The 23,052-nt window shown below is 52.5% G+C and overlaps 1 protein-coding gene and 1 long non-coding RNA gene across 5 annotated transcripts in view; one reads left to right on the top strand and one right to left on the bottom strand.

Annotated features, from left to right (window-relative positions):
• LOC129683266 (uncharacterized) overlaps window positions 1–23,052 on the bottom strand; it is a 41,058-nt gene that overhangs the window by 7,730 nt on the left and 10,276 nt on the right. For 2 of the 4 annotated variants that reach the window (XR_008721123.1, XR_008721124.1), the window contains exon 4: window positions 14,891–14,952. The exons of 1 other annotated variant lie outside the window; for it this stretch is intronic. This is a non-coding gene — a long non-coding RNA (uncharacterized LOC129683266). Of the gene's footprint in view, window positions 1–1,535; window positions 2,058–14,890; window positions 14,953–23,052 lie in introns of those variants that run through there. One more of the 4 variants, XR_008721125.1, reaches the window with a different exon arrangement.
• Window positions 1–23,052, top strand: part of Zfhx2 (zinc finger homeobox 2) — a 31,926-nt gene that overhangs the window by 5,507 nt on the left and 3,367 nt on the right. The window contains exons 2-9 of the mRNA XM_055615875.1: window positions 11,506–13,580; window positions 13,739–14,253; window positions 14,715–14,955; window positions 16,164–16,238; window positions 16,581–16,669; window positions 18,496–18,696; window positions 19,190–19,316; window positions 19,465–22,926. Of these exons, the coding sequence (XP_055471850.1) occupies window positions 11,555–13,580; window positions 13,739–14,253; window positions 14,715–14,955; window positions 16,164–16,238; window positions 16,581–16,669; window positions 18,496–18,696; window positions 19,190–19,316; window positions 19,465–22,926 (6,736 nt within the window). The 5' untranslated portion in view covers window positions 11,506–11,554. The remainder of the gene's footprint in view (window positions 1–11,505; window positions 13,581–13,738; window positions 14,254–14,714; window positions 14,956–16,163; window positions 16,239–16,580; window positions 16,670–18,495; window positions 18,697–19,189; window positions 19,317–19,464; window positions 22,927–23,052) is intronic.

Genomic DNA, 23,052 nt, shown 5'->3' with positions numbered 1-23,052 from the left:
TCACCCTCTCCCTTTGGGACTGGGTTTTTAGCTAAAGGTCAAAGTCAGTTGCCAGTCATTTGGCTTCTTAATGAAGGAAGGTGGAGGACTGGATTCTTTTTTTCCTCTGGAGGAAAAAAAATGGAGTAAATTTCTTGCCATACTCAAAAATTTCATTCCTTGTTTTATTGGCTCTCTAAGCATCTGCCCTTGCCGCCAATCCTCGAGCTCCAGTCTCCTCTCCTTACCCCTGGGGCTCTTCCCTCCTCTGTAGTTACCTTCATCCCATGTTATGAAAACTGGCCTTTGCTGGCCACGGGTACCCTTTTTCCATCTCTGGCTTCTTCAGACTCTGGATTCTAAAAACCCAGAGATACATCCTGGTGCCTTAGAGACAGAAGTGCCCTGGAGAATGGGAGAGAAAAGAGCAGGGATGGTGGCAGAGGTACATCTGGCATCTTAGAATTTACAGGGTGGAAGCAGTACTCAGAGTTCAAGGTCATCTTCAGCTACTGGAGACTTTGAGGCCAGCCTGAGACCCTTCCTTTATATGATAGAAATGGAGGAAGTGGCTTAGAGATGAGAGAGATCTCATTTAAGTGAAAAAGGAAGGAGAGTTGTGTGGCCAAAGAAAGAACCTCCGAGAAGGCAGGTAGTCTGAACTCTTCCCTACCCCTCTTGTCCAGGAAAGATAGCCCAAGATAGCCCAAGATGAGGGAGAGTAGGTGGTCATGTGTGAAAACATCAAGGCCTTAACTCAGCTCTGGGTCAGTCCTGAGTTCAAGCTGTGCTGGTTATGACCCTTATGGGAGGAACTGAAGTGGCAAATTAACTAATATAATGAAGTCACTGCTTTTTGTTTATCTTTACTGGTTTCCCCAGGAGGTTTGTCCTCTGGCCAGCAGGGCATCGTGGGGGAGGGGAAGGACAGCAGCGGTGAAGGGCAGGGGGAGGGTGCCTGCCTCCCTCTGGACAGAAAGAAGGAAATGTGGAAGACAGGACAGAGGCCATGTGGAGGGTGATGAATGTTAAGCAACCCAGAGATGGAGGCAAGAAGACAGAAGAGAAACATAAGAAAAAAGGAGAGAGGGGAGGGATGGACACAGAAAAGAACAATGGGGACCAGGAGTGAGAAGGCCAGAAGGAAGACAAGGGAAAAAGAGGGAAACAAGAGGGGTGAAATGGAATGGCGAGCAGTAGAGAAGAACATGGCCCAAGCTGTGAAAGCTGCAGCTGGTGGGGCCTGTGGGCGGGGCCTCATCTCCATCTCTAATGGCTGTGAAATGAGGTTAGCTCCATTAGAAGCAGCAAGAGTGTAACGAGATCACACTCATTAGGGCCGGGCCATCCTAGTAATTACCACCACCCCAAACACTCTGCCAGCCGCCAGCCGCCAGCCGGCCACCAAGCGCTTGCCGGCACACACACACAGCCGCAAACCACACGGTGTAGAATGGAAGGCCAGCATAGGTGTAACCTCAGGACTTTGGGGCATGCCTACCTGAGGTGAGCAAATTGACCAGCCCCCAAAGAGGTGCCCAAAGACCAATACATTCCCAATATCCCCTCTTCAGGAAATAAGGCATGCGAATAGGAAGTGGTCGTTATTTTATTGATTGATCATATCCAAAGTGTTAGCCTGAAAATGGGGAAGGGGGATAAAACTCTGTGACACCCTACTTCCCGTTCTTTGCAACACATGAAAAGGGTTGAACAGAGGCTTTGTGACACACAGCAGAAGCCGACCTCAGCTCTGACTACAGAAGCTGTGAAGTTTTAGTTTTCTTTTGCCACTCCTACACCTCCAGCTCCAAGTCTGTTGTTGGTTTGTTTGTTTGTTTGTTAAGTAACATCAGACTGCTTGATGGAGTTCATGTGCTAATATGGAACACATGCAGACTGTTAACTTTTTAAAAAAGTATTTTTTTATTGTGTACGTATGGAGATCAGAGTTCAACTTTGTGGAGTTGGGTCTGTCCTTCCATCTTTATGCAGGTAGGTTCTTAGGATCAAACTCAGGCCGTGCAGCTGGTACCACAAGCACCTTACCTGCCGAGCCATCTCTCCATCTCTGAACTCTTAAGAGATATAAACAGACACACATATCACCATTCAGATAACCCCACCCAGCCTTCAGCTCCTCTGGACAGACAGAATGACCACTTTGTACCTTTGAGCTCAAAGAGAACAGCAAATGCACAAAGGCAGCGTCGCACCTCAGAAAGGCCTCTTCAGACTGCACAAGAGCCAAGAGCAGAGGCCCTGCGGCAGGGCACCCAAGTTCCAAGCTTACTGTTTATCATCATCATCATCATCATCATCATCATCATCATCATCATCGAAACTGGCCCTCACTATAGAATTCTGCCTGGCTTCAGACTCAGTGATACACCTGCCTCTGCTTCCTAGTGCTAGGGTTAAAGGTATGGGCAACCATGATGGCTACTCCCTTTATATATATATACACACACACATACACACATATATGTGTATACATTACATTTTGTCATGTGTGGGCGTATGAGCACATGTGCGCGTGCGCACGAACACACACACACACAAAACACACGTACAGACATCATCTGTTCTCTCTTTTCACTATGTGGAGCCCAAAAAATCAAACTCAGGCTTGACAGCAAGTACCATTATCCACTGAGCCATCTTGCTGGCCTACGATTCTGCTTTCTAAACTCATCTCTTTTTGTCTCCGTGTGTAAAATGGGATGAAGCTGTCTGTACAGAGGGTGAGTGTTGTGATACTTGCCAGGGCCTCCACACAGTGCCTTGTCATGCTGCAAACATGTAAAGGTGTTGTCTGACTAGGAATCCATCTCAGTGGGGGTGTGCTTGTCTGGCAGAGACCAGGCTCCGTGTTAAAGATGTCAGCTACTGTAATTGCTACAGTTGAGGAGCTCTTACCCTCAGTGTAAGAGGCAGAGACAGGCAGGGCACACAGGAGATAACTTAGAGACCCAAAGTCTAAACCTGAATCATGTTTCGTATATGTCTTTTAAACATATCGTGTTACTGGGGAATTGGGGTTCCCTTTTATGGGTTCTTGGTGTCATTGATAGAAGAATTTAAAAACAAAGCTTGGTGTGTTGGCACATTCCTTTTAATCCCAGCCCTTAGGAGACAGAGGTTGAAGCAGACTGGATCTCCATGAGTTCAAGGCCAGCCTGGTCATATGGAGTTCCAGGTCAACCAAAACTACACAGTAAGATTCTGTCTTTGGAAGAAAAAAAAAAAAAAAAAAATTAACGGCCTTTAAAAGGAAGCCTGAGGACCATTTCATTAAAATGCAGGAGAAAAATGACAAAACAGGAAAGTTGAAAACGTGGGTAGCTTTAAGAGAAAGGAGATGGGAAAGAAGAGAAAATCGTTCCTTTTGAGTTACATAGATCAGCTCTAGGTCTGCAAATAACTGTGGATGTTAGAGGACTTCAGAGAAACAGAGGGAAAGCTGGGAGAGTTAGTGCGAGCATGCTTAGTATCTTGGCAGGTGTCCAAAGAAGAGATAGGAAGGAGAAAAGGCAAAGTTAGACTTTTGAGCCAGAACTCAGGAATGCAGTCACGCTTAGCAGTGAACATCTGCAAGCAACTGCCTAAAGGAGGGGCCTCGGAGATGCACGTTATCCCATGGAAGGGATAATTATTACTCCCATTTCCTTAGCTGGGCCTCAGGTAAATCAGCTTTCCTGAGGGTGGTACTCTGGTCACGAGATTGACAGGCTAAATTGGTTTATCTGTTAAGGGAGAGGGCAATTGTATGCACTGTTGTAGTATTTAAGGCAAATCAGCATGTCTCATCTCCACCCAGGGCTAGAAGAAGATTCCATTCCTCTGATCAGGAAGAATTAGCTCTCCTGTGTGTGTAGCCCTTAATAGAAGATAGAGACCATTTTCAAAAGCCTCCCAGCCTATTTATATATATGGCCTAACATATAGGGCCTATTTAGTTGCCTAACATTAACCTGAGGGAAATTTGTTTGTCTTTCAAGTTTTAGAAGTTTGTTTGTTTTTTGAAACAGGGTCTCACTTCTGTAGCCCTGGCTGGCCTAAACTGGTCTGTCCTTGAACTCATAGTGATCCATCTGTCTCTGTGCATGTGGGTGTGGATGTTTGTACAGGATTCCAGGAGCTAGTTACAGGGGATTGTACCAGCCATGCAGATGCTGACACCCTCTGGAAGGACAGCAAATGTCCTTAACTACTTCGCCATCGCCCCAGCCCTTGAAGGAAGAGGGCAGTTTTCCGTCCGTCCATGACTTGTACCCATAGAACAGGTGCAGTACTAGAATCATATTGTTACTCAAAAATTAACTGTAGAACATTTTGGACTTTTTTTTTTCTTTGAGACAAAGTCTTACCCCTCTGTAGCCCCAGCTGGCTGCAGGCTATGTAGCTCAGGCTGTCCTCAACTCGTGGCAATCCTGCTGTTTCCATCTCCTGAATTTTGGGACTGTAAGCATGGGCCACCAAACAGAGGAAGGTTTGACTGATGTCTTTCAGTGCTGACTGCTAACCGAAAGCCTTGTGTGTATGAGACATACTCCATTACAATGTATACCCAGTCGTACTTCGGAGGTTTAGACTAGAAATACTCAGACTGGAGTAGTTGTTGCAATGTTATTGATTGATTGATCGATCGACTTAGTAGTATTTGGGATTGAACCAGGGCGTCACGCATGGTAGGCAAATGTTTCACCACTGAGCTATATCCTCCTATAGCTGCCTTTTATTAAATATTTTTTATTTATGTGTTTATTTTTGGTGTTTGAGCCTTATGTAACTTTGTATAGCCAAGGTTGGCCTTGACCTCCTAGCCCTGAGTTTCCAATTCCTGAGCGCTGGGTTTACATGCACCCACCACCAAGCTTGGCACTTGTCATTCTGAGGCAGTCTGGAGCCCAGACAGGCCCGAGCTTGGAGTCTTCCTGCTGCAGTCTCTTGGGTTCTGGGATTGTAGGGGAGGCTGTTACAATAGTATTCAAATGGCATCATTAGCTCACATCAACTTAGAGAACCAGAAAACACATACAGGCCTTACAGAGGCATTCTTCCAAACTCGGACTCTTCCAGAGCTAGCCTGTCTGGGTTTAAGGGCACTAGCCTCAGTCCCTTCCCTTCCCAAGTGCTCCTACAAAAGAAGGGTTCTGAGCTGGTTTCATGTGACCATCCAGAGCTGAGGCACGTGGAACATGTGTCCCTCGGAATCTCCCCAGTGCTCACACAGGGGGACTGGAGAGGGCTCAGCAGTTAGCGGTGTTGCTCTTCTAACAGATCTCAGTTCCCAGTACCTGTGTTGGGCAGCTGACAGTGCCCAGATCTCAGCTCCTGGAGGAACCCGACACCCTTTCTTCTGGCTCCCTCATAGATAGACAAACACACATACATAGTTTTTCAAGTGGTCATACAGACCTGTGCAGCAGAGCAGCCCTATGCTACTGTCCTAGGACATCTAACATCTGGGTCATCAAGGAAATGTTCAGGCAGGTGCTGTTCTTCTGAACGCCTGCCCCTACGTTCCGAGCTGAACATACCTCAGAAATTCGTGCCCATGTTTATGTGTGTGGCTTTAGCCCACAACCTTTCACCCCTATCTCCTTCCCACCCATCTCCTTCCTCTAAGTCCCACCCCACCCCCCATCCCCCTACCCCCGCCACACACACACACATCTCCCTGACTTCCCTCAAGCCCACCTTAAGCATCTTGCAAGGTACAAAGTAGCCAGCCTCCCAGCCGCCTACCTCTGCCTAGGGGATAGCCAACCACCTAGTCTGGAAGATTGCAATATTTACATATGCAAATCACAATGGCAGCTTCATCTCCTCCTCTTTCTCAGCCTTAACTGTCTCTTTCTTTGTCCTCTATGGCATTTCTTCTGTTTGCTTCTTTCACTTTCCTCTGTACTCATTTCCCCCTCTCTTTTAGAAAAAATAAATTAATCTTACACAAAGTAAGCACTTTTTAAATATTCATGAGGATGGAGAGATGGTAGGAAAGGTAAAATGGAAGCTGGGGTAGTGCATCTTAATTTTCCTTTTAAGCTCAGGGTAAGATTTAAAGAGATAGAGCAAGAAATTATTGTTTTAAGTGTAAGGAAAGCTGGGTCTAAAAGCACAGGCCTGTGATCTTCAGTACTTGGGAGGCTAAAGCAGGAGGAGCACAAGTTTTGGCCTTACTTGGGCTACAGAGTTCAAGGCCATCCTGAGCACCTTCATCAGATCCTGTCTCAGAACATAAAAAGAGGGGCTAGCAAGCGGTATGCTTCCGTGCATAAAGGCACCTGTCACCAGGCCTGTTGGCCCACATTGGGTGCCTGTATATACTGTACACACACACATACAAACACAGAGAGAGGTAGTAAATATTTTTAGAATAAGATTGAAATTTTCTTTTAAAAATTAATAATAAAATCAAGGAGGGGCTATCTGGGCATGTAGCACACACCTTTAATTCCTGCACTTGGACTGCAGAGGCAGGAGGATCACTCATAGACAAACATATAAACATAGTTCAAGGACAGCCTTCCCAGGACTACATGATGATCTGTGTCTCAGAATAAAAGGAGGGGGGGTAGATGGTACTTACTGCTCTTGCAGAGGACCCAATTCCTAGCACCCATATCTCACGACTCATAATTGCCTGTAACTTCAGATCCAAAGGGGATCTGATGCCTTTGGCACGCACACACATACACGTAATTAAAATAGTAAAAACATATCTTTAAAATAAAAGATCTGCACATGTAGCTCAGTGGGAAGAGTGCTTAGCTCCTGAGGCCCTCGATTCAGTCCCTACAACCACAAAAATAAATGAATCCATTAAAAAGTAAATGCGGAGAGAGGCCTAAAAGTTCGGGTCTCAGTATTAGCTGCTCACCTAGTGAGCTAGGGAAAGCACCCTCCTTTTGCTCTGAGATTACGAGTGTCTCCAGACCCAGCAGCCAAGAGCCAGATGTGGAGCTCGGAGACAGAGTCCTGGCCTAGCATCTGCAAGCCCCCAAGTTTAATCCCCAGCACCAAAAAAAATAAACAAAGGCCAAGTACGGCTTGAGCTCTGCCAGCCATGTATGGTAACCCATGCCTGTAATCCCACTTGGGAAGCTGAGGCAGGAGGATCATGGGTAGTCTGCTGGAAGCTTGGGCTTGCAAGATGCTGTCTAAAAAAAAAGAAAAAGAAAAAGAAAGAAAGAAACAAGCAGACATGTGAAGTGTGAGGCTGGCTCGCGCCTGGGTGTGACCCTGCCCACCTATTCCACCCTCATGAAGAGACCAAGCAGGAGGCATGTCAGCCTCCTCCCACACAGGGCTGTGCCCCAGGGGAGGAGCCAGGCTTCACTGACTGCCAGGCCATGTACTTTTTTCGTTGCCTTTTTGGTCCTCATGTCATCACCCCCATTTTTCTACATGAGGAAATCCTCTGGGTAAGCAGCTTGCCAACGCTGACAGCTGGTGAGTGGTGGAGCCAGCGTGATCTTGGTCTGCATGGGTCTTAGCCCATGCTCTTCCACTTTAAGAGGTAAAGCTCAGGACTGGGAGTGTCTTGTTGCTAGAGCTGATGCCTGGTGTACAGCCCCTAATACAACACACACACACATACACACTCACACACACACAGAGCTCCTGAATTGACTCTAAGGGAAGACTGGCTGAAGGCTGGTTTGGAAATGTTTGGAAAGCTGATGTGAAAATCATTATGTGAAGATTTTAAGCAAATGTAATGCTGTCCTGTGGCAGACTTTGCCGCAAAACCCTTTGTCCTTTACTGGGCCCAAGGAAATGGAGAGGGGCAGGTTTTGCTTATGCTTTTTAGAGGGGAGCTGGGGCTCGGTGATGTTCCCCCTGTGACCACCAGGGAGCAGTGGTGTTTCTTTTCCTCCTAGTCCCATCCTGGAGGAGCTTAGACAGAAGCACACTGGGCTGCCATGGCCTCAAACTGTGTGGGCCAGCCTGGGCTCCCTGGCCTGAGAATGAAGGCTGCGTCTCTCCTTCCTGTAACTCTGTTTTAGTGCTCTCCCCTTGCCCCTGGCTCTAGGAATTCTCTAGATGTCTCTCACTTTCCCATCTTGCAGGGTCTCAAAGCCTGCTTTAAAGATCTTTTGCTTGTGCTCTGCAGCCTCAAATCCAAGCCTTTCTGTTTCTGGCTCCTATCTCTCTGTCTCTCTCTTGTCTGCCTTCCTCTTTGGGTCAGTAATTATGACTGCCTTGTGTTTGTAGGACAGCAGTAGCTTTGAAAGCACTTCCAGGCTTCCCTTTCCAGGGAACAGGCAGACAGGAAAACCTGGTGGAAGAGGAAACTGACAATTCCTGGGGGGCGGGGGGGGGGAGCATGTTTTCTGCACAGCCTTCCCTTATCCCTTCCTCTCCACCTCACCCTCGTGAGGAGCTGGAGCACTAGACAGGGAGGGGAGAATAGAAGAGCAGCAAGGGAGCTCTGGAGACTGAGGGCCGTTTTGGAGCTGACGATCCATCTTTCGGGGCTCCTACACCCTCAGAACTCTCCACCCTCCCTTGGCTCCAGGGCTCCCTCCTTCCATCCCCCGTGGTGGCAGCAGCCTTGTAATTTAAAGCTCTCCCTGTCGCCTCTAATGCGATCCTCTCGTTTTATTGACTCTCTCTGCCGTCTGTGGCGCCCCTCCACATCAATCTCCACTCTAATCACACGGCTGCCACTGGCTGCTCTGTAGCCCCTCTGCTCTGCAGAGGCCCAGCCCTTTCCTTTACTATCCCCTACCTCCAGAACACCAGCCGCCTTCCCTTCCATTCCTTCTGAGCTGTAATGTCAGGGTCTGTGACTGTTGCCTTCTTCCCCTCCCCCCTCATCGGAGACTTGCCCCACGGGAGAGCTACTCTTAAGAAATGCCGGGAACCACAGGCAGAAATGGGACAGGGTGGATGTAATGTTGGCCTGGGGGTAGCAGGTAGGTGGGCGCTGACTTTTAGAGGCTATCTCCAGTTCAAGGAAAGAAAGAGAGAACAAAAACGACCTAGAGATTCAGAGAGAGGAGACAGAAGGGGGGAAATGGAAGGATTAAAAATACGGACCACCCTGACCACAGAAGTCTAATAAATGGTGTGTGATGAGAGAAACACTGAGGAGAAAGGGGCTAGGGGAGCAGGTGGGGGCGCATGATGCAGAGATAAATTTGCAATTGAAATCTTTTCCTGGAGAGGAGAGGTAGGCTGGGAGATAGGGAAGAGATTTGCAATTTTAAACAGCCGCCACCTGACCTACCCTGCCTTGTTGTGGGTCTCACCCACAGGCTGGCCCAAAGCTGAGCCCCTTTGATTTCTACTTAGCAGTCAGTGGTCCTTTTCTAGTTGAGAGAATTAAGCTTCAGAGAGACAGGGCCTGGGAGTTACTCCAGGGTCGGGGCCTATTTCACTGGCCTCTGAACTATGGTGGAGCCCTGTGAGAGCCAAGAGAGAGATGAATACTTGTAAGCCGGGCTGCTGAAGCTGGTGAGATATATCAGGTTGGGTAATAACATGCTGAGGGGCCCAAACTGTGGAAATAACTGAACCCTCACAAACCAGAAACTTACCTTCCTCTGTCCCACCAAGGATCCTTAGGAAGAATGCCCTTCTCCAACGAGAAGGGCTTCCTTCTATCTACTTCACTAGAAATCTGCACTCAGCCCCAACCCCAGCCAGTTTCATCACTTTCCTTTTTGATTTCTCTCTTCGACCGTTTTTTTTTTTTAACCAGGTACTTGTTTACATTCATTAGCATACTAATCCTGCCTCTCAGGAATTCCTTGAAGGTTCTGACTCTAGTCAAGCTGGACTCCCAGGAGGAGGAGGGAAGTGAAGTGGGAATCGTCTTGAAGGCAACGTGGCACCTGGACCAAGGACCCATATCAAATCTGGGAATCTGGAGATGAGGGTTCAAGAAGCCATCCCCTCACCCTTTCTCTGAAGCAGTGTGGCCTGAACATTAGACATTTTACCACGAGAGAGCTGTGATGCAGATGGTGGGAGAGGAGTTAGAAGGATGCTTGGGGGACTGATAATTTTGAGGAAGGCTTGACAGCTTTCCCCATCCTCACCCTCACATATCCTAGGCTGGTCTTGAACTCGTTATGAAGCCAGTACTTTTGATCCTCCTGCCAGAGTACTGGGATTCAACCCGAAGTGATGCAGAGCTGAAAATTGAGCCCTGGACTTCATGAGTGCTAGGCGGTCATTCTATGAGCTAAGCTGTTCCTGTCCCCACCATTTTGGAGCCCTGTTCCCATTGGTAGATGATTTAAACCTTGAGAATGGTGTGAGATGAAGGGAGACCCTGATAAGACTTTAGCTGGTGCCCAGAAAAATCTGGGGTAGGGTCCGCTGAAGGATGACATGAATGGCAAGGTGTCCAAGTAGGAATGAAGCTGGTTTGTTTGAGAAACAGGAAGGAGGACCAAGAAAGAGAGAGAGAGGGTATTGTGTTGAGAAAGACAGGGGTGGGAAGGCTGGCCGGCTGGCCAGTGGGCTAAAACAAGATGGCTTAGAGACTGTGAAGAGGGGCTCTCTGGCTGGTAGGCCTTTGTAGATCAGGAGAAGGAGTCTGGACTTTTATTGTGTGCAATGAGGAATCCCTGGTAGGTTTTTAAGTAGAATGTAATATGAGCTACCTGTTTTAGAGACAGTTACGAGTGCTGACAAGATGGCTCAGTGGTAAAGGTGCTTGTACCAAGTAGGTTCCCTCCCTGGGACTCGCACAGTGAAAGAAGAGAACAGACTCCCACAAGCTGTTCTCTGATCTCCATACATGTGCCATGGCGTACACACACACACATGTTCACACAAGTAATGTTTTTAAGGCAGCTCTGAGGGGGAGGGCTGAGGACATAGCTAGGAGGCACAAAGCCCTGGGCACAACCCCAAGAGCTTCATGAACTGGGTGGGGTGGGGCCCCCTATAATCTAGTGGATGTGGGAGTAAGCAAATCAGAAGTTCCAGTGCTGTGCGGGCTATGTGAAAGCCTATCTCAGAGAGAGAGAAGAAAAGTTTTTAACGTAAAAGTTATGTTTCATTGTAACCTAGAATTAGAACAGATTGTGAAAAGTGAACAAGGTGGTGAGGACACAAATGAATATAAGAGATCATTTCTGGCTGTCAGATGGAGACTAGAGACAGCAGAGATGGAAATGAGCAGTCCATCTGTTGCGTTCGCTCAAAAAGATGACAGTGTTATGTCCAAGATGACCCTGGTGAGGAAGATGGTGAGTGAGGGGTCTGATGCATCCTGAAGCTTGCTGTGGAATGTCACAGAGCATAGGGTGAGCGTGCCTAAGCAGAAGGCACCAAATCTGACACTGCAAGACGGAGGAGAGCTGGTTTGGAAAGCAGTAGTGAATGCTAATTTTAGACACACTAGTTTTTAAGCCCGTTCGGCTAAGTGAAGCTTCAAGTTGGCATGAGGGCACCTGAGTCTGGCGTTCAGAGACCATCACAGAGCTAGAAAGCCCAGACATTCAGCCTTGCCGGGGGACCCTGACATCTTACGGCACTGTCTCTCCTGCTTCCCTGCAGGGTACTGGCTTTCACGCTGAAATGAACCCTCAGCAGCCCTCCGTCTACCATGGCTACCCTTAACTCAGCCTCTTCCTCCAGTACTGTTCCTTCCCCTGGGCACGATGTTCCATCCCCACCTCCAGAGACCTCCTCCTCCGGCACCTCTGGTCCTTTCACCAAAGATCCCCCTGATGCCCCCTCCACTGCTGAAAGCATAAGGTCCTCAGGGCCAGGTGGGGAGCTTCCAGAGTCAGGCTGTGGCCTTGTTCCACCAAAGGAGACTGGAGAGCCCCAAGAAGAGCCTGGTTGTGGGCACATCCCACCAAAGGACCTTGGGGTGGAAAAGGAGGAGGAAGAGGAAGAAGGAACCCTTCCTGTGGACCTGAGCAACCACTTATTCTTTACAGCTGGAGGTAAGGCCTACCTGCTGGCCAAGCCATCCCTGCCAGGGGGCAGTGAACTCTCGTTACCAAAGGGCTTTCCCTGGGATGAGGCAAGTGTCAAGGAAGAGCCCAGCCCGCCCCTCCTTGCCCACTTCCCCTCACACCTTACCGCCCTTCACATCCAACATGGCTTTGCCCCAATCCAAGGCTTTAGCTCTTCTGACCAAATTTTGTCCCGTGATACCTCAGCGCCATCTCTGGCCGCCTGTGAGGGAAGGGATGGATCCTTCTGGAGCTACCAGCTGGTTCCAAACCCAACCGAAGATCCCAAAGATGGCTCCATGGGGAGCCGATGGGGAGACCACAGGGCACTGTTCTGGATCTGCCTTCCATGCCGCCTGGGTTTTGGCAGGCTACAGGACTTTATTAGGCACACACGTTCTCACGGAGTGAAGCTTACCCCTGCCCACCACCAAGGCCTGCGGGGCAGACCAGCCATACTTCAGGAGGGTGACGACGGCAGCATGGCCGCCCTAAGCTTTCTGGAACCAAAACCTCTTACTTGCCCTTCTGAAGTGTCTAACAACAGCACAGTGACCGTGGAGACAAACAGAGCCCAGACTGAGGACGGCCCCCCAGAAGCAGAGGTTCAGGCCCTTGTTCTCCCCGCTGAAGAGGTCATGGCCCTCAGCCCACCATCCCCACCCACAGCCCTAGCCACCTGGGACCCCAGCCCAACCCAAGCCAAAGAATCACCGGTATCAAGAGGCGAGGCAGGGCCAGACTGGTTCCCTGAGGGCCAAGAAGAAGATGGAGGGCTCTGCCTCCCACTCAACCAAAGCTCACCCACCTCTAAGGAGGTGGCCGCGCTCCCAGCTCCAGCAGGCTCTCCTGAAGACACCAGTGACCCACCTCCGTCCTGTCGCCTGGTTGATGACTACACTCCAGCCCCTGCAGCCTTCCAGGGCCTCAGCCTGTCCAGCCACATGTCCTTGCTACACTCTCGCAACTCCTGCAAGACCCTCAAGTGTCCCAAGTGCAACTGGCACTACAAGTACCAGCAGACCCTGGATGTGCACATGCGCGAGAAGCACCCTGAGAGCAACAGCCACTGCAGCTACTGTAGCGCCGGCGGTGCCCACCCCCGCCTCGCTCGCGGAGAGAGCTACAACTGCGGCTACAAGCCCTACCGCTGCGACGTCTGCAACTACTCCACTACCACCAAAGGCAACCTCAGCATCCACATGCAGTCTGACAAGCACCTGGCCAACCTGCAGGGCTTCCAGGCCGGGCCCGGGGGGCAGGGAAGTCCTCCAGAGGCATCCCTCCCACCCCCCTCCGGAGGCGATAAAGAGCCCAAGACCAAATCATCCTGGCAGTGCAAAGTGTGTAGCTACGAGACCAACATCTCCCGGAACCTGCGCATCCACATGACCTCCGAGAAACACATGCAGAACGTGCTATTGCTGCACCAGGGGCTGCCGCTCGGCCTGCCCCCGGGGCTGGTGGGGCCCGGACCTCCTCCTCCACCAGGGGCTGCCCCCACCAACCCTCCCGAACTCTTCCAGTACTTTGGGCCCCAGACCCTAGGACAGCCTCAGACACCCATGCCTGGGCCTGGGCTGAGGCCAGACAAGCCCCTTGAAGCCCAGCTGCTTCTCAATGGTTTCCACCACCTTGGAGCACCCGCCCGCAAGTTCCCCACCACTGGTGAGTTGCCTTCCTCTGCTGCGGCTGCTCCCTACCCAAGCCTGACGTATTCCCTGCCTTCTCCCAAAGCACCCCCCCCTTACTTAGATAAACATAGCTTACTCTGGTTAGTGCCCCCTCATTTCTCCCTTAGCCGCTAATCTGTCTCTGTCCCCCAGCCCCTGGCAGCCTCTCGCCTGAGACCCATCTGCCCCCGAGTCAGCTCCTGGGCTCCTCCGACGGCCTGCCTGCTACCCCAGCCCCGGATGACAGCCCGCCCCTGAAGGTGTTCCGCTGCCTGGTGTGCCAGGCTTTCAGCACAGACAGCCTGGAGCTGCTGCTCTACCACTGCAGCATCGGCCGGAGCCTCCCGGAAGCCGAATGGAAGGAGGTGGCTGGCGACACTCACCGCTGCAAGCTCTGCTGCTATGGTACCCAGCTCAAGGCCAACTTCCAGCTCCACCTGAAGACTGACAAACATACTCAGAAGTACCAGCTAGCGGCCCACCTCAGGGAGGGGGGCGGAGCCATGGGCGCCCCTTCCCCACTGTCCCTAGGGGATGGGGCTTCTTATGGTTCTGTCTCCCCCCTTCACCTGCGCTGCAACATCTGTGACTTTGAGTCTAACAGCAAGGAGAAGATGCAGCTGCACGCCCGGGGGTCAGCCCATGAGGAAAACAGCCAGACCTATAAGGTGAAGTGCAGGCAGGAGAGGATGGGAGAGGGAGAGAGGACAGGGTGGAAAGTGCAGAGGAGAGAAGTCGGGGAGGAGCCCGGGGTGATAGACATGAACAACAGGGCAGTGTATGTGCCAGGGTAACACAGACCTGGAGAAAGACCAAAGGTCAGGACTGGGAGGAAACGGACTTTTATTCAGCCACTGTGGCATATATAGGAAGGGCTGAGTCCATCTCAGTCTAGCCCATCATGTTACCCAAGAGTGCAAGAGGACAGCAGCAGATTGCAGTCCCACACTGGGGAATCCAGCATCGGTAGGAGACAGGGGAAATTGAGAGAATAAGCAGTGATACATAGACGCTATAGAAGGGCAGAGGGAGGTCACCCAGGAATTAGAGAGTGCAGTGAAGAGGAAGGGTCCCCAGAGATCTGGAGGCGTCCCTTCTACATCTGAGCCGGCCTCTTCCGTGGTTCTAGTTCCTGCTGGAAATGGAGGGAGCAGAGGCGGGGCCAGAGCCGGGCCTTTACCGCTGCCTCTTGTGTGCCTGGGACACGCCCTCCCGCTTGGCCGTGCTGCAGCACCTGCGCACACCTGCCCACCGAGACGCCCAGGCGCAGAGGCGCCTGCAACTGCTGCAGAACGGCCCAACAGCCGAAGAGGGACTCTCCGCTCTTCAGAGCATCCTGAGCTTCAGCCGCGGGCGGCTCCCAACTCCTGGTGAGGAAGAGGGAACAGGAGAATAAGGGCTGGGCAGGAGGCAGCAGATGCAGGGGGGTGACACAGGAAGGAGAAATGGGTCGTGAGCCGTCAACAGCAGGTAGTGCTAACGGTGTGGAAGAACGGGAAAGCAGGATGGGGGCTCCAGGAACAGGGAGCAAGGCAAGGAGCAGAGCAAGAGTCTACTGGAGGATGGAAGAGAACAGAAATTTGGCTGAGTGAAGGACAGGAAGACACTGAGGTGGAATCACCCGGTGAGTCTGAGTAGCAACTAGTGTCTCAGCTCTATTGGTTGTGCAGGGTGGTGGCAAAAAGAAGATCACAAATGTAACAGGCCAGACTTGTTGAAAGGCGATGGGAAGCTGTGGGCATGGTTCAAAGGCAATAGGGATGGGAAGAGGCCCTAACAAGTTTCCCAGCCTCTTCCTGTCTCCTAGGAGGTCTCCAGCCCCACAGCTGGGCTTAGAGACCCCCTTAGGCAGCAGAGGCCAGGAACAGCCAGCCAAGCGCCATTGATCCAGAGGGTGCAGGAGAGCCTGGAAGGGGCTGTCAGAGGTGGGCATGGGCATCCGGGCTTTGGAGAGGCCAGCGGTGGGCAAGGGTGAGGGCAGGGCAGCAGGAACCAGGACTAGGCGGCATTGACTGGTGCTAATTGAATTGCCAATACGCTGGCTGGAGTTAAGTGCTGGAGGGGCCCGGATCAATAGCTAACGATCCTGGCGCAAGGCTGAATGGAGTTAAGGAACTTTTAACACTTTAATTAGGCTGCCACCGAAAATAAATTCCTACACATCTGTCAGTTCTTACATGAGTGGTAATCTCTTTGCCCATCGCTTCCTGTTCACTACAGCCGCAACTTCATCCAGCGCTTACAGCACCCCTCCCGTTACAGCTTTGGGGCTTCCCTTTTCCAGGGTCAATCAGGCCAGCAGGCCAAGTTCAGTCAGTCCGGTTGTGGGGCTTGTTTCTAGGGATGGGGTGCTAGGCTTGCCCTACGGTTCACTTATGCCCTCCTGTTTTACTAGTGGAATTTTCACTTTCACCCGTGTTTCTTCTGGTGGCTTTCCATCTTTTCCTGCCTCCTGACTCACTCAGCCATTTCTCTACCAACTTGTCCTCCTTGTCCTGCTTCTTCTGCCCTATGTCCTCCCTCCTTCCCCCATGTTTCACTGAGAGAGTTATGCTGACTCTCTCTCTGTCCCACACAGGGAAGGCTCCTGGCGCCCCCTTAGCTAAACTGCCCACCTCTGAGAAAGATGGCCAGAACAAGACAGAACAACTGGGTAAGCTGCTCCTCTGACCCGTCTTCCCCACGCAACTCACTGTGCACACTGGCATGTTGATGGGCCTTTTCAGAAACCCAAGCACCCCAAAACCTCCTTCCCAGAAGGAGCAAAAACTTCAAAGGAAGGGAAAGGGAGACGGGAGACTCTGCATCAGCCCAGACATCTCTGCTCTCTTTGAAAAGCCAGTGCTGGCTGGCCCAGAAGTGATCCCTGCCACATGTCACCATTCACCATTCTCTGAAGCCCACTACCTCCCGCGAAAGCTTGCTCTTAGTAGAGGGGTGTGCAGAAGGGGAGAGGGACTACGGAGCCTTTAACCTCCTTTCCTCTCATCCTCAGCTTCTGAAGGGACAGAGGACAGAGCTGGCCCTCCCAGAGACAGTGTGAACCAGATCATGGTCAGAACTGGAGAAACTGGGATGATGAAGGTGGGGGCTTGTCTTTACTGAGATCTCTTACTCTAAAGCAGTGGTTCTCAATCTGTGGGTCATGCGTGACCCCTTTGAGGGGGGCTGAACAACCCTTTCACAGCGGTCACCTAAGGCCATCAGAAAACACAGGTATTTACATTACAATTCACAAGAGTAGCAAAATGACAGTTATGAAGTAGCAACGAAAACAATTGTATGGTTGGGGGTCAGCACAACATGAGGAACTGTATTAAAGGGTCACAGCATTAGGAAGGTTGAGAACCGCTGCTCTAAAGGTATTTGTCATGCTTGTGTCTAATTTAATTCAGAATACCATACGAGAAATCCCATGCAGGGCCAGTTCTGTATGTTCAGCACACAAGGAAGACAGCCATCTGTAAGACTGAACACAGAAGGTAGTGACAGGCAAGGTGGTGGTGGCACACGCCTTTAGCCCCAGCACTCGGGAGGCAGAGGCAGGCGGATCTCTGTGAGTTTGAGGCCAGCCTGGTCTACAGAGTGAGTCCAGGACAGCCAGGAAAAAGAAGGGAGGGGGTGTGGTGGAGAATGACAGGAAGGGATGGCAGGAACTTGAGGAAATTTCTCTCAAGAGAGAAACTGTATTAAGGGTAGGAAAGACTGGAGGTAGATGCCAGGGAGGGAAGGAGGAGGGAGGAGTCGCAAAACGGAAGAGCAGCTTCATAGGCCAGCCAGTAGGATGTTCCTTTCTTTGAGGGCTGTAAGCCTGAGAGAAGTGTCCTAGTCTCCCCTCCTTTAAAGGACTCACTGACAAGCCCCACATGCCCCCAAACCCCAGGACTTGGGCTTGACAGGATTCAGGAGCAGCTTAGCCTTACGGTCCCTAAAGTGCTGCTTCTGAAGAGATCCCAAGTCTCTGGTCTTGAGATGCCTGTTCTCCTGGGCTTCCCAGCTTCCCAGCCTCCACTTAGACACTCAATGATGCCTCTGCGTCCCCTGCCTTGATATGCAGGCCTGGGAAAGTGAAGGGGAACAGGAAATAAGGTAGGCCAGAGAGAAAAGCTTGGTGGGAGGTAGCAGGGAAAATGCTTACTGGACAGTCCACCTAGGTAACAGCAGGCCTCTTTTGCCTCTGCCTATCTGGAGGTCTAGGCCACAGTGTGCTAAGACCAGAGTTTACATTTGCTTGTATTAGAAGTAGTGAGCAGGAGGTGGTGGTGCACGCCTTTGATCCCAGCACTCAGAAGGCAGACACAGGCGGATCTCAGAGTTAGAGGCCAGCCTGATCTACAGAGCAAATTCCAGGACTAGAAGGAGTGAAAGGGGGAAGAGAATGGCGAGCAGCTGAGCCTGAAAGAGATAAGTCAGGCTTCAGGGGCAGACAAGTAGGACCCCTCTATAGGAGATGTTGAGGGACCTAGAAGAAGCAAAATAGGCAGGATAAGGGACCTCTGGGTTCAGAAAATGCCCAGAAGAAAGGAGGTATGTCACAGAAAAGATAGGCAGTGGGTTATGGGTAAAAAAGCCAGATTTGGGGCAAAAGCTGGTATAGGGCCAACTGGACTAGGGTATCAGAGATAGGGAAAGACACACCAAAAGGAAAGCAAAAAGCAAGGTGGAGGGACAAGGAGTGGGAAGGGACTGACAGAGAAGGAAGTCAAAACTGCAACCTAGGCCGGGCCTTTGTCCTAGCCCAAGGGAATTGCCAGCTTCCAGGAGTGGTTGGGATCTGTGTGAGCCTATCTAGCCAGTCTCCTAAATCTGGATATGGGGACAGGGTTGCATCGACTCCTACTAACTGTGAGATAGTGGGTCCCCCCCCCCCCCTTTACCTGACTCCTCCACCACCCATATGTATTTCCCAGGTATACTGCTGTCCATACTGCAGCTTCCTGAGCCCAGAGTCTGACCAAGTGAGGGTTCATACACTCTCCCAGCATGCCGTGCAGCCCAAATACAGGTGCCCACTATGCCAGGAGCAGCTGGTGGGCCGGCCTGCCCTACACTTCCACCTCAGCCACCTGCACAACGTGGTCCCCGAGTGCGTGGAGAAGCTGCTGCTAGTGGTGAGTACAGGCTGAGGGAAAATGCTCTTAAGGTCCTGTCAGGGCAATGCAGGAAGAGAGGAAGAGAAAGCAATCTCCAGGCCAGTGTGTGGGGAGGATGTGAGGGGAAACAGCATTCTAGAAAGTTGAAGCTGAAAACTGGTGGGGTGGCTGTCAGCACCAAACTTGCCTAGTTCCCTTTACTCCTAGACAAGACAATGATGGCTTTCTTTCACTTCCATTCCAATAAACCCTGAAGAGAGTTGTTAATAGCAGAACCAGGTAGCCCCAATGTAAGATACTTTCAGCCTGGGGAAGGAGGGAGGGCAGCAGGCAGCCAGCCACCCAGTCCCTCATCCAAAGAAAAGCATCAACTCATTGGGAGGTTTGTCTAGACAGGAAGCTGGATCCAGGGGAAGAGAGCGGCACAGGTACAGGCTCAGAGTAAATGGGTCAGGAATAGCAGTAGGGGCACGGGGTAGTGATGAAGCCACTAGGATTTTCTACATTATAGGCCACAACTGTAGAGATGACCTTTGCAACCAAAATGCTGCCTGGACCCACACTCAGCCCTGTGGAGGATGGCCTAGAGTGCCCCACCCCTGGACCAGAACCTACTCCCAGCAGGGACCAGGTAGCAGGTAAGGAAGGGCACACAGCCTACCTCCCAAAGTGGAAGAAAATGGCTCAGAGGAGTCTGAAGATGACTGCCTTTAAGTCAGTGGCTTTGGATATTAAGTGGTCGGGGCTCAGCTTGAACACAGTTCTCTGTTCCTCTGTCTCCTGTAGAAAGTACTAACCTGACCCCAGAAGCCAGCCCAGATCCTCCACCTGAGCCTCCCCTGGCCCCAGCCGAGGGCCCAGAGAAGCCCTCAGGAAGCCCTGATCAGCCCTCTTCTCCAGCCCCATCTCCAGTACCTCGGCTCGATGCCCAAGTTGAAGAACTGGCTCCACCACCGGCCATGGCTGAGGAGGAAGAGGGAGCCGTGGGGGAGCCCCGCTCTGCAGAGCCATCCCCAGCTGACCCTCGCCACCCTGTAACCTATCGGAAGACCACCAACTTTGCCCTGGACAAATTCCTTGACCCTGCTCGGCCCTATAAGTGTACCGTGTGTAAGGAGTCCTTCACCCAGAAGAATATCCTCTTGGTTCATTATAACTCCGTCTCCCACCTTCATAAGATGAAGAAGGCTGCCGTGGACCCGTCTTGCCCTGCCCGGGGAGAGGCTGGCATCCCGCCACCCACCACGACTGCTTCAGACAAGCCCTTCAAGTGCACCGTCTGCCGAGTGTCTTACAACCAGAGCTCCACCCTGGAGATTCACATGCGATCAGTTCTGCACCAGACTCGCTCCAGGGGGGCCAAGGCTGATGCCAAGGCTGAAGGACTGGAGCGAAGCCAGGAAGAGCTCAAGGAAGGAGAGACTGAGGGCGAGGTGGGCACCGAGAAGAAAGGCCCTGACCCCAGTGGCTTCATGTCTGGACTGCCTTTCCTGTCCCCACCACCCCCTCCCTTGGACCTACACCGATTCCCAGCCCCTCTCTTCACCCCGCCAGTCCTGCCCCCCTTCCCCCTGGTTCCAGAGTCACTGCTTAAGCTCCAGCAACAGCAGCTGCTTCTGCCCTTCTACCTCCATGACCTCAAGGTGGGGCCCAAGCTGGCACTGGCTAGCCCTACACCCATGCTGTCCCTGCCAGCTGCCACCCCACCTCCTCTTCCCGCACCCCACAAGGCTGAGCTGGCTGAGCAGGAATGGGAACGGCCCCTCATTGCTGAAGACGGGAACGAGACAGGGCCCTCTTCACCGCCCCACACGTCGCCTAATGAAGCTGCCCGCACAGCAGCCAAGGCCCTTCTAGAAAATTTTGGCTTTGAGTTAGTCATTCAGTACAATGAAGGGAAGCAGGCAGCGCACCCTCCCCCGACGCCTCCCCCACCAGAGTCTCTGGGGGGCGGAGACAAGCTGGCCTGTGGGGCCTGTGGGAAACTCTTCTCCAATATGCTTATCCTCAAGACGCACGAGGAGCATGTTCACCACCGCTTTCTGCCCTTTGAGGCTCTGAGCCGGTATGCTGCTCAGTTCCGCAAGAGCTACGACAGCCTGTACCCGCCCCCCGTAGAGCCTCCCAAACCTCCAGAAGGGTCCCTGGAGTCACCTCCCCAGCTAGGCCCCCCATTCGTGGTTCCAGAGCCTGAAGTAGGGGGGATCCACACTTCTGAGGAGCGAAGCCTGGCAGGAGGACACTGGCCCCCAGAGGAAGAAGATGCCTCTAGAGGGAGTCTTCCTCCCACAGTGCCCGCTGGCCGCCGGTTCTCTAGAACCAAGTTCACAGAGTTCCAGACCCAGGCTCTGCAGTCCTTCTTCGAGACCAGTGCCTACCCCAAGGACGGAGAGGTGGAGCGGCTCGCCAGTCTCCTGGGTCTCGCTAGCCGTGTGGTGGTAGTGTGGTTCCAGAATGCCCGCCAGAAAGCCCGCAAAAATGCCTGCGAGGGTGGGCCTGTGGCAGCCGGCGGAGCCACTGGGGGCGCGTCCGGCTGTAGGCGCTGCCACGCCACCTTCGCCTGTGTTTTTGAGTTAGTGCGGCACCTCAAGAAATGCTATGATGACCAGCCTCCTGAGGAGGAGGAGGAGCCAGAGAGGGGGGAAGAGGAAGAAGAGGCGGAAGAAGAGGAGGTGGAGGAACGGAACCTGGAACCTCCAGTGAGACATGGTGGCCCATCACCGGAACACGCAGATGTGGAAGACTTGAGCCAAGCGGAACCAGCACGGCCAGAAGGCAAAGAGCCTGAAGGGAAGGCACCTCCCTCCCCTCCAGCCCGCACCTGTGACCAGTGTGCTGTTTCTTTCCCCAGCCAGGACCTCCTGACCGCTCACCACCGGCTCCATTTCCTACCATCCGCGCAGCCCAGCGCTCCGGCACAGCTCCTCGATCTGCCTTTGCTGGTGTTTGGGGAGCGAAACCCTGTAGCATCCAGCACCTCATCAGTGACAGGGACACCCCTCAAGCGGAAGCACGACGATGGCAGTCTGTCTCCCACAGGCAGTGAAGCAGGTGCTGGTGGGGAGGGTGAACCTCCGAAAGACAAGCGCCTGCGCACTACCATCCTGCCCGAGCAGCTGGAGATCCTGTACCGTTGGTACATGCAGGACTCCAACCCCACACGGAAGATGCTCGACCGCATCTCTGAGGAAGTGGGGCTCAAAAAGCGAGTGGTGCAGGTCTGGTTCCAGAATACCAGAGCCCGGGAGAGAAAAGGTCAGTTTCGAAGCACCCCCGGGGGAGTCGCTGGGCCACCAGTCAAACCCACTGTGACACCCAGCCCAGCACCCTTCCCCAAATTCAACCTCCTGCTGAGCAAGATAGAAGACGAGACCGGGAAGGAAGCCCCAAAGAGAGAAGCGCCTGCTTTCCCCCATCCCACAGTCACCCCTGCTCCCGGGCCTCTATCATTCCTACCACCTGGGAAAGAGGCCACTGCGCCCACGCCGGAGCCACCCCCACCCCTCCCGCCGCCTACACTCAGCGAGGATGAGGGCCCAGAAGAACCATCTAAGGTATCTCCGGAAAGTGAGGCTTGCAGTCCGTCTGCAGGAGACCTAAGTGATTCATCCGCCTCCAGCCTGGCCGAACCAGAGTCCCCCGGGGCTGGAGGGACCAGTGGGGGACCAGGAGGTGGGACTGGAGTCCCAGATGGAATGGGGCAGCGGCGGTATAGGACCCAGATGAGCAGCCTGCAGCTGAAGATCATGAAGGCCTGCTATGAGGCCTACCGCACCCCTACTATGCAGGAGTGTGAGGTGCTAGGGGAGGAAATTGGGCTGCCCAAGAGAGTCATTCAGGTCTGGTTCCAAAATGCTCGTGCCAAGGAAAAGAAAGCCAAACTGCAGGGGACAGCACTCGCAGGGAGTGGGAGCAGCAATGAGGGCAACTTGGCAGCCCAGCGCACCGACTGTCCATACTGTGATGTCAAGTATGACTTCTATGTCTCTTGTCGAGGCCACCTCTTCTCTCGCCAGCACCTGGCCAAGCTCAAGGAGGCAGTGCGAGCCCAGCTGAAGAGTGAAAGCAAATGCTATGACCTAGCTCCAGCACCTGAGGCCCCACTGGCTCCCAAAGGGCCCCCTGCCACCACACCTGCCTCTGTGCCCTTGGGGGCTTCCCCAACCCTGCCTCGCCTGGCTCCAGTCCTCTTGCCTGGCCCAACTCTGGCCCAGCCACCACTTGGAAGCATAGCTTCTTTCAATTCAGGTGAGTTGTGAAGGCTGGGAGGAGCCAGGCTGGAGAGAGCATCTCCTCTAATCACAAGCCCTTCTTTTTCTCCTGGGCTCTCCCCAAGCAGTTAATCCTTGTAGCAGGCTGTAGGAGAAAAGAGAG

This window comes from Psammomys obesus, unplaced genomic scaffold (genome assembly GCF_907164565.1).
Source record: "Psammomys obesus unplaced genomic scaffold, mPsaObe1.curated_primary_1811, whole genome shotgun sequence".
NCBI lineage: Eukaryota > Metazoa > Chordata > Mammalia > Rodentia > Muridae > Psammomys > Psammomys obesus.
Note: the sequence above shows the minus strand (reverse complement) of the source record. Positions and strands in the feature narration are given on the sequence as shown.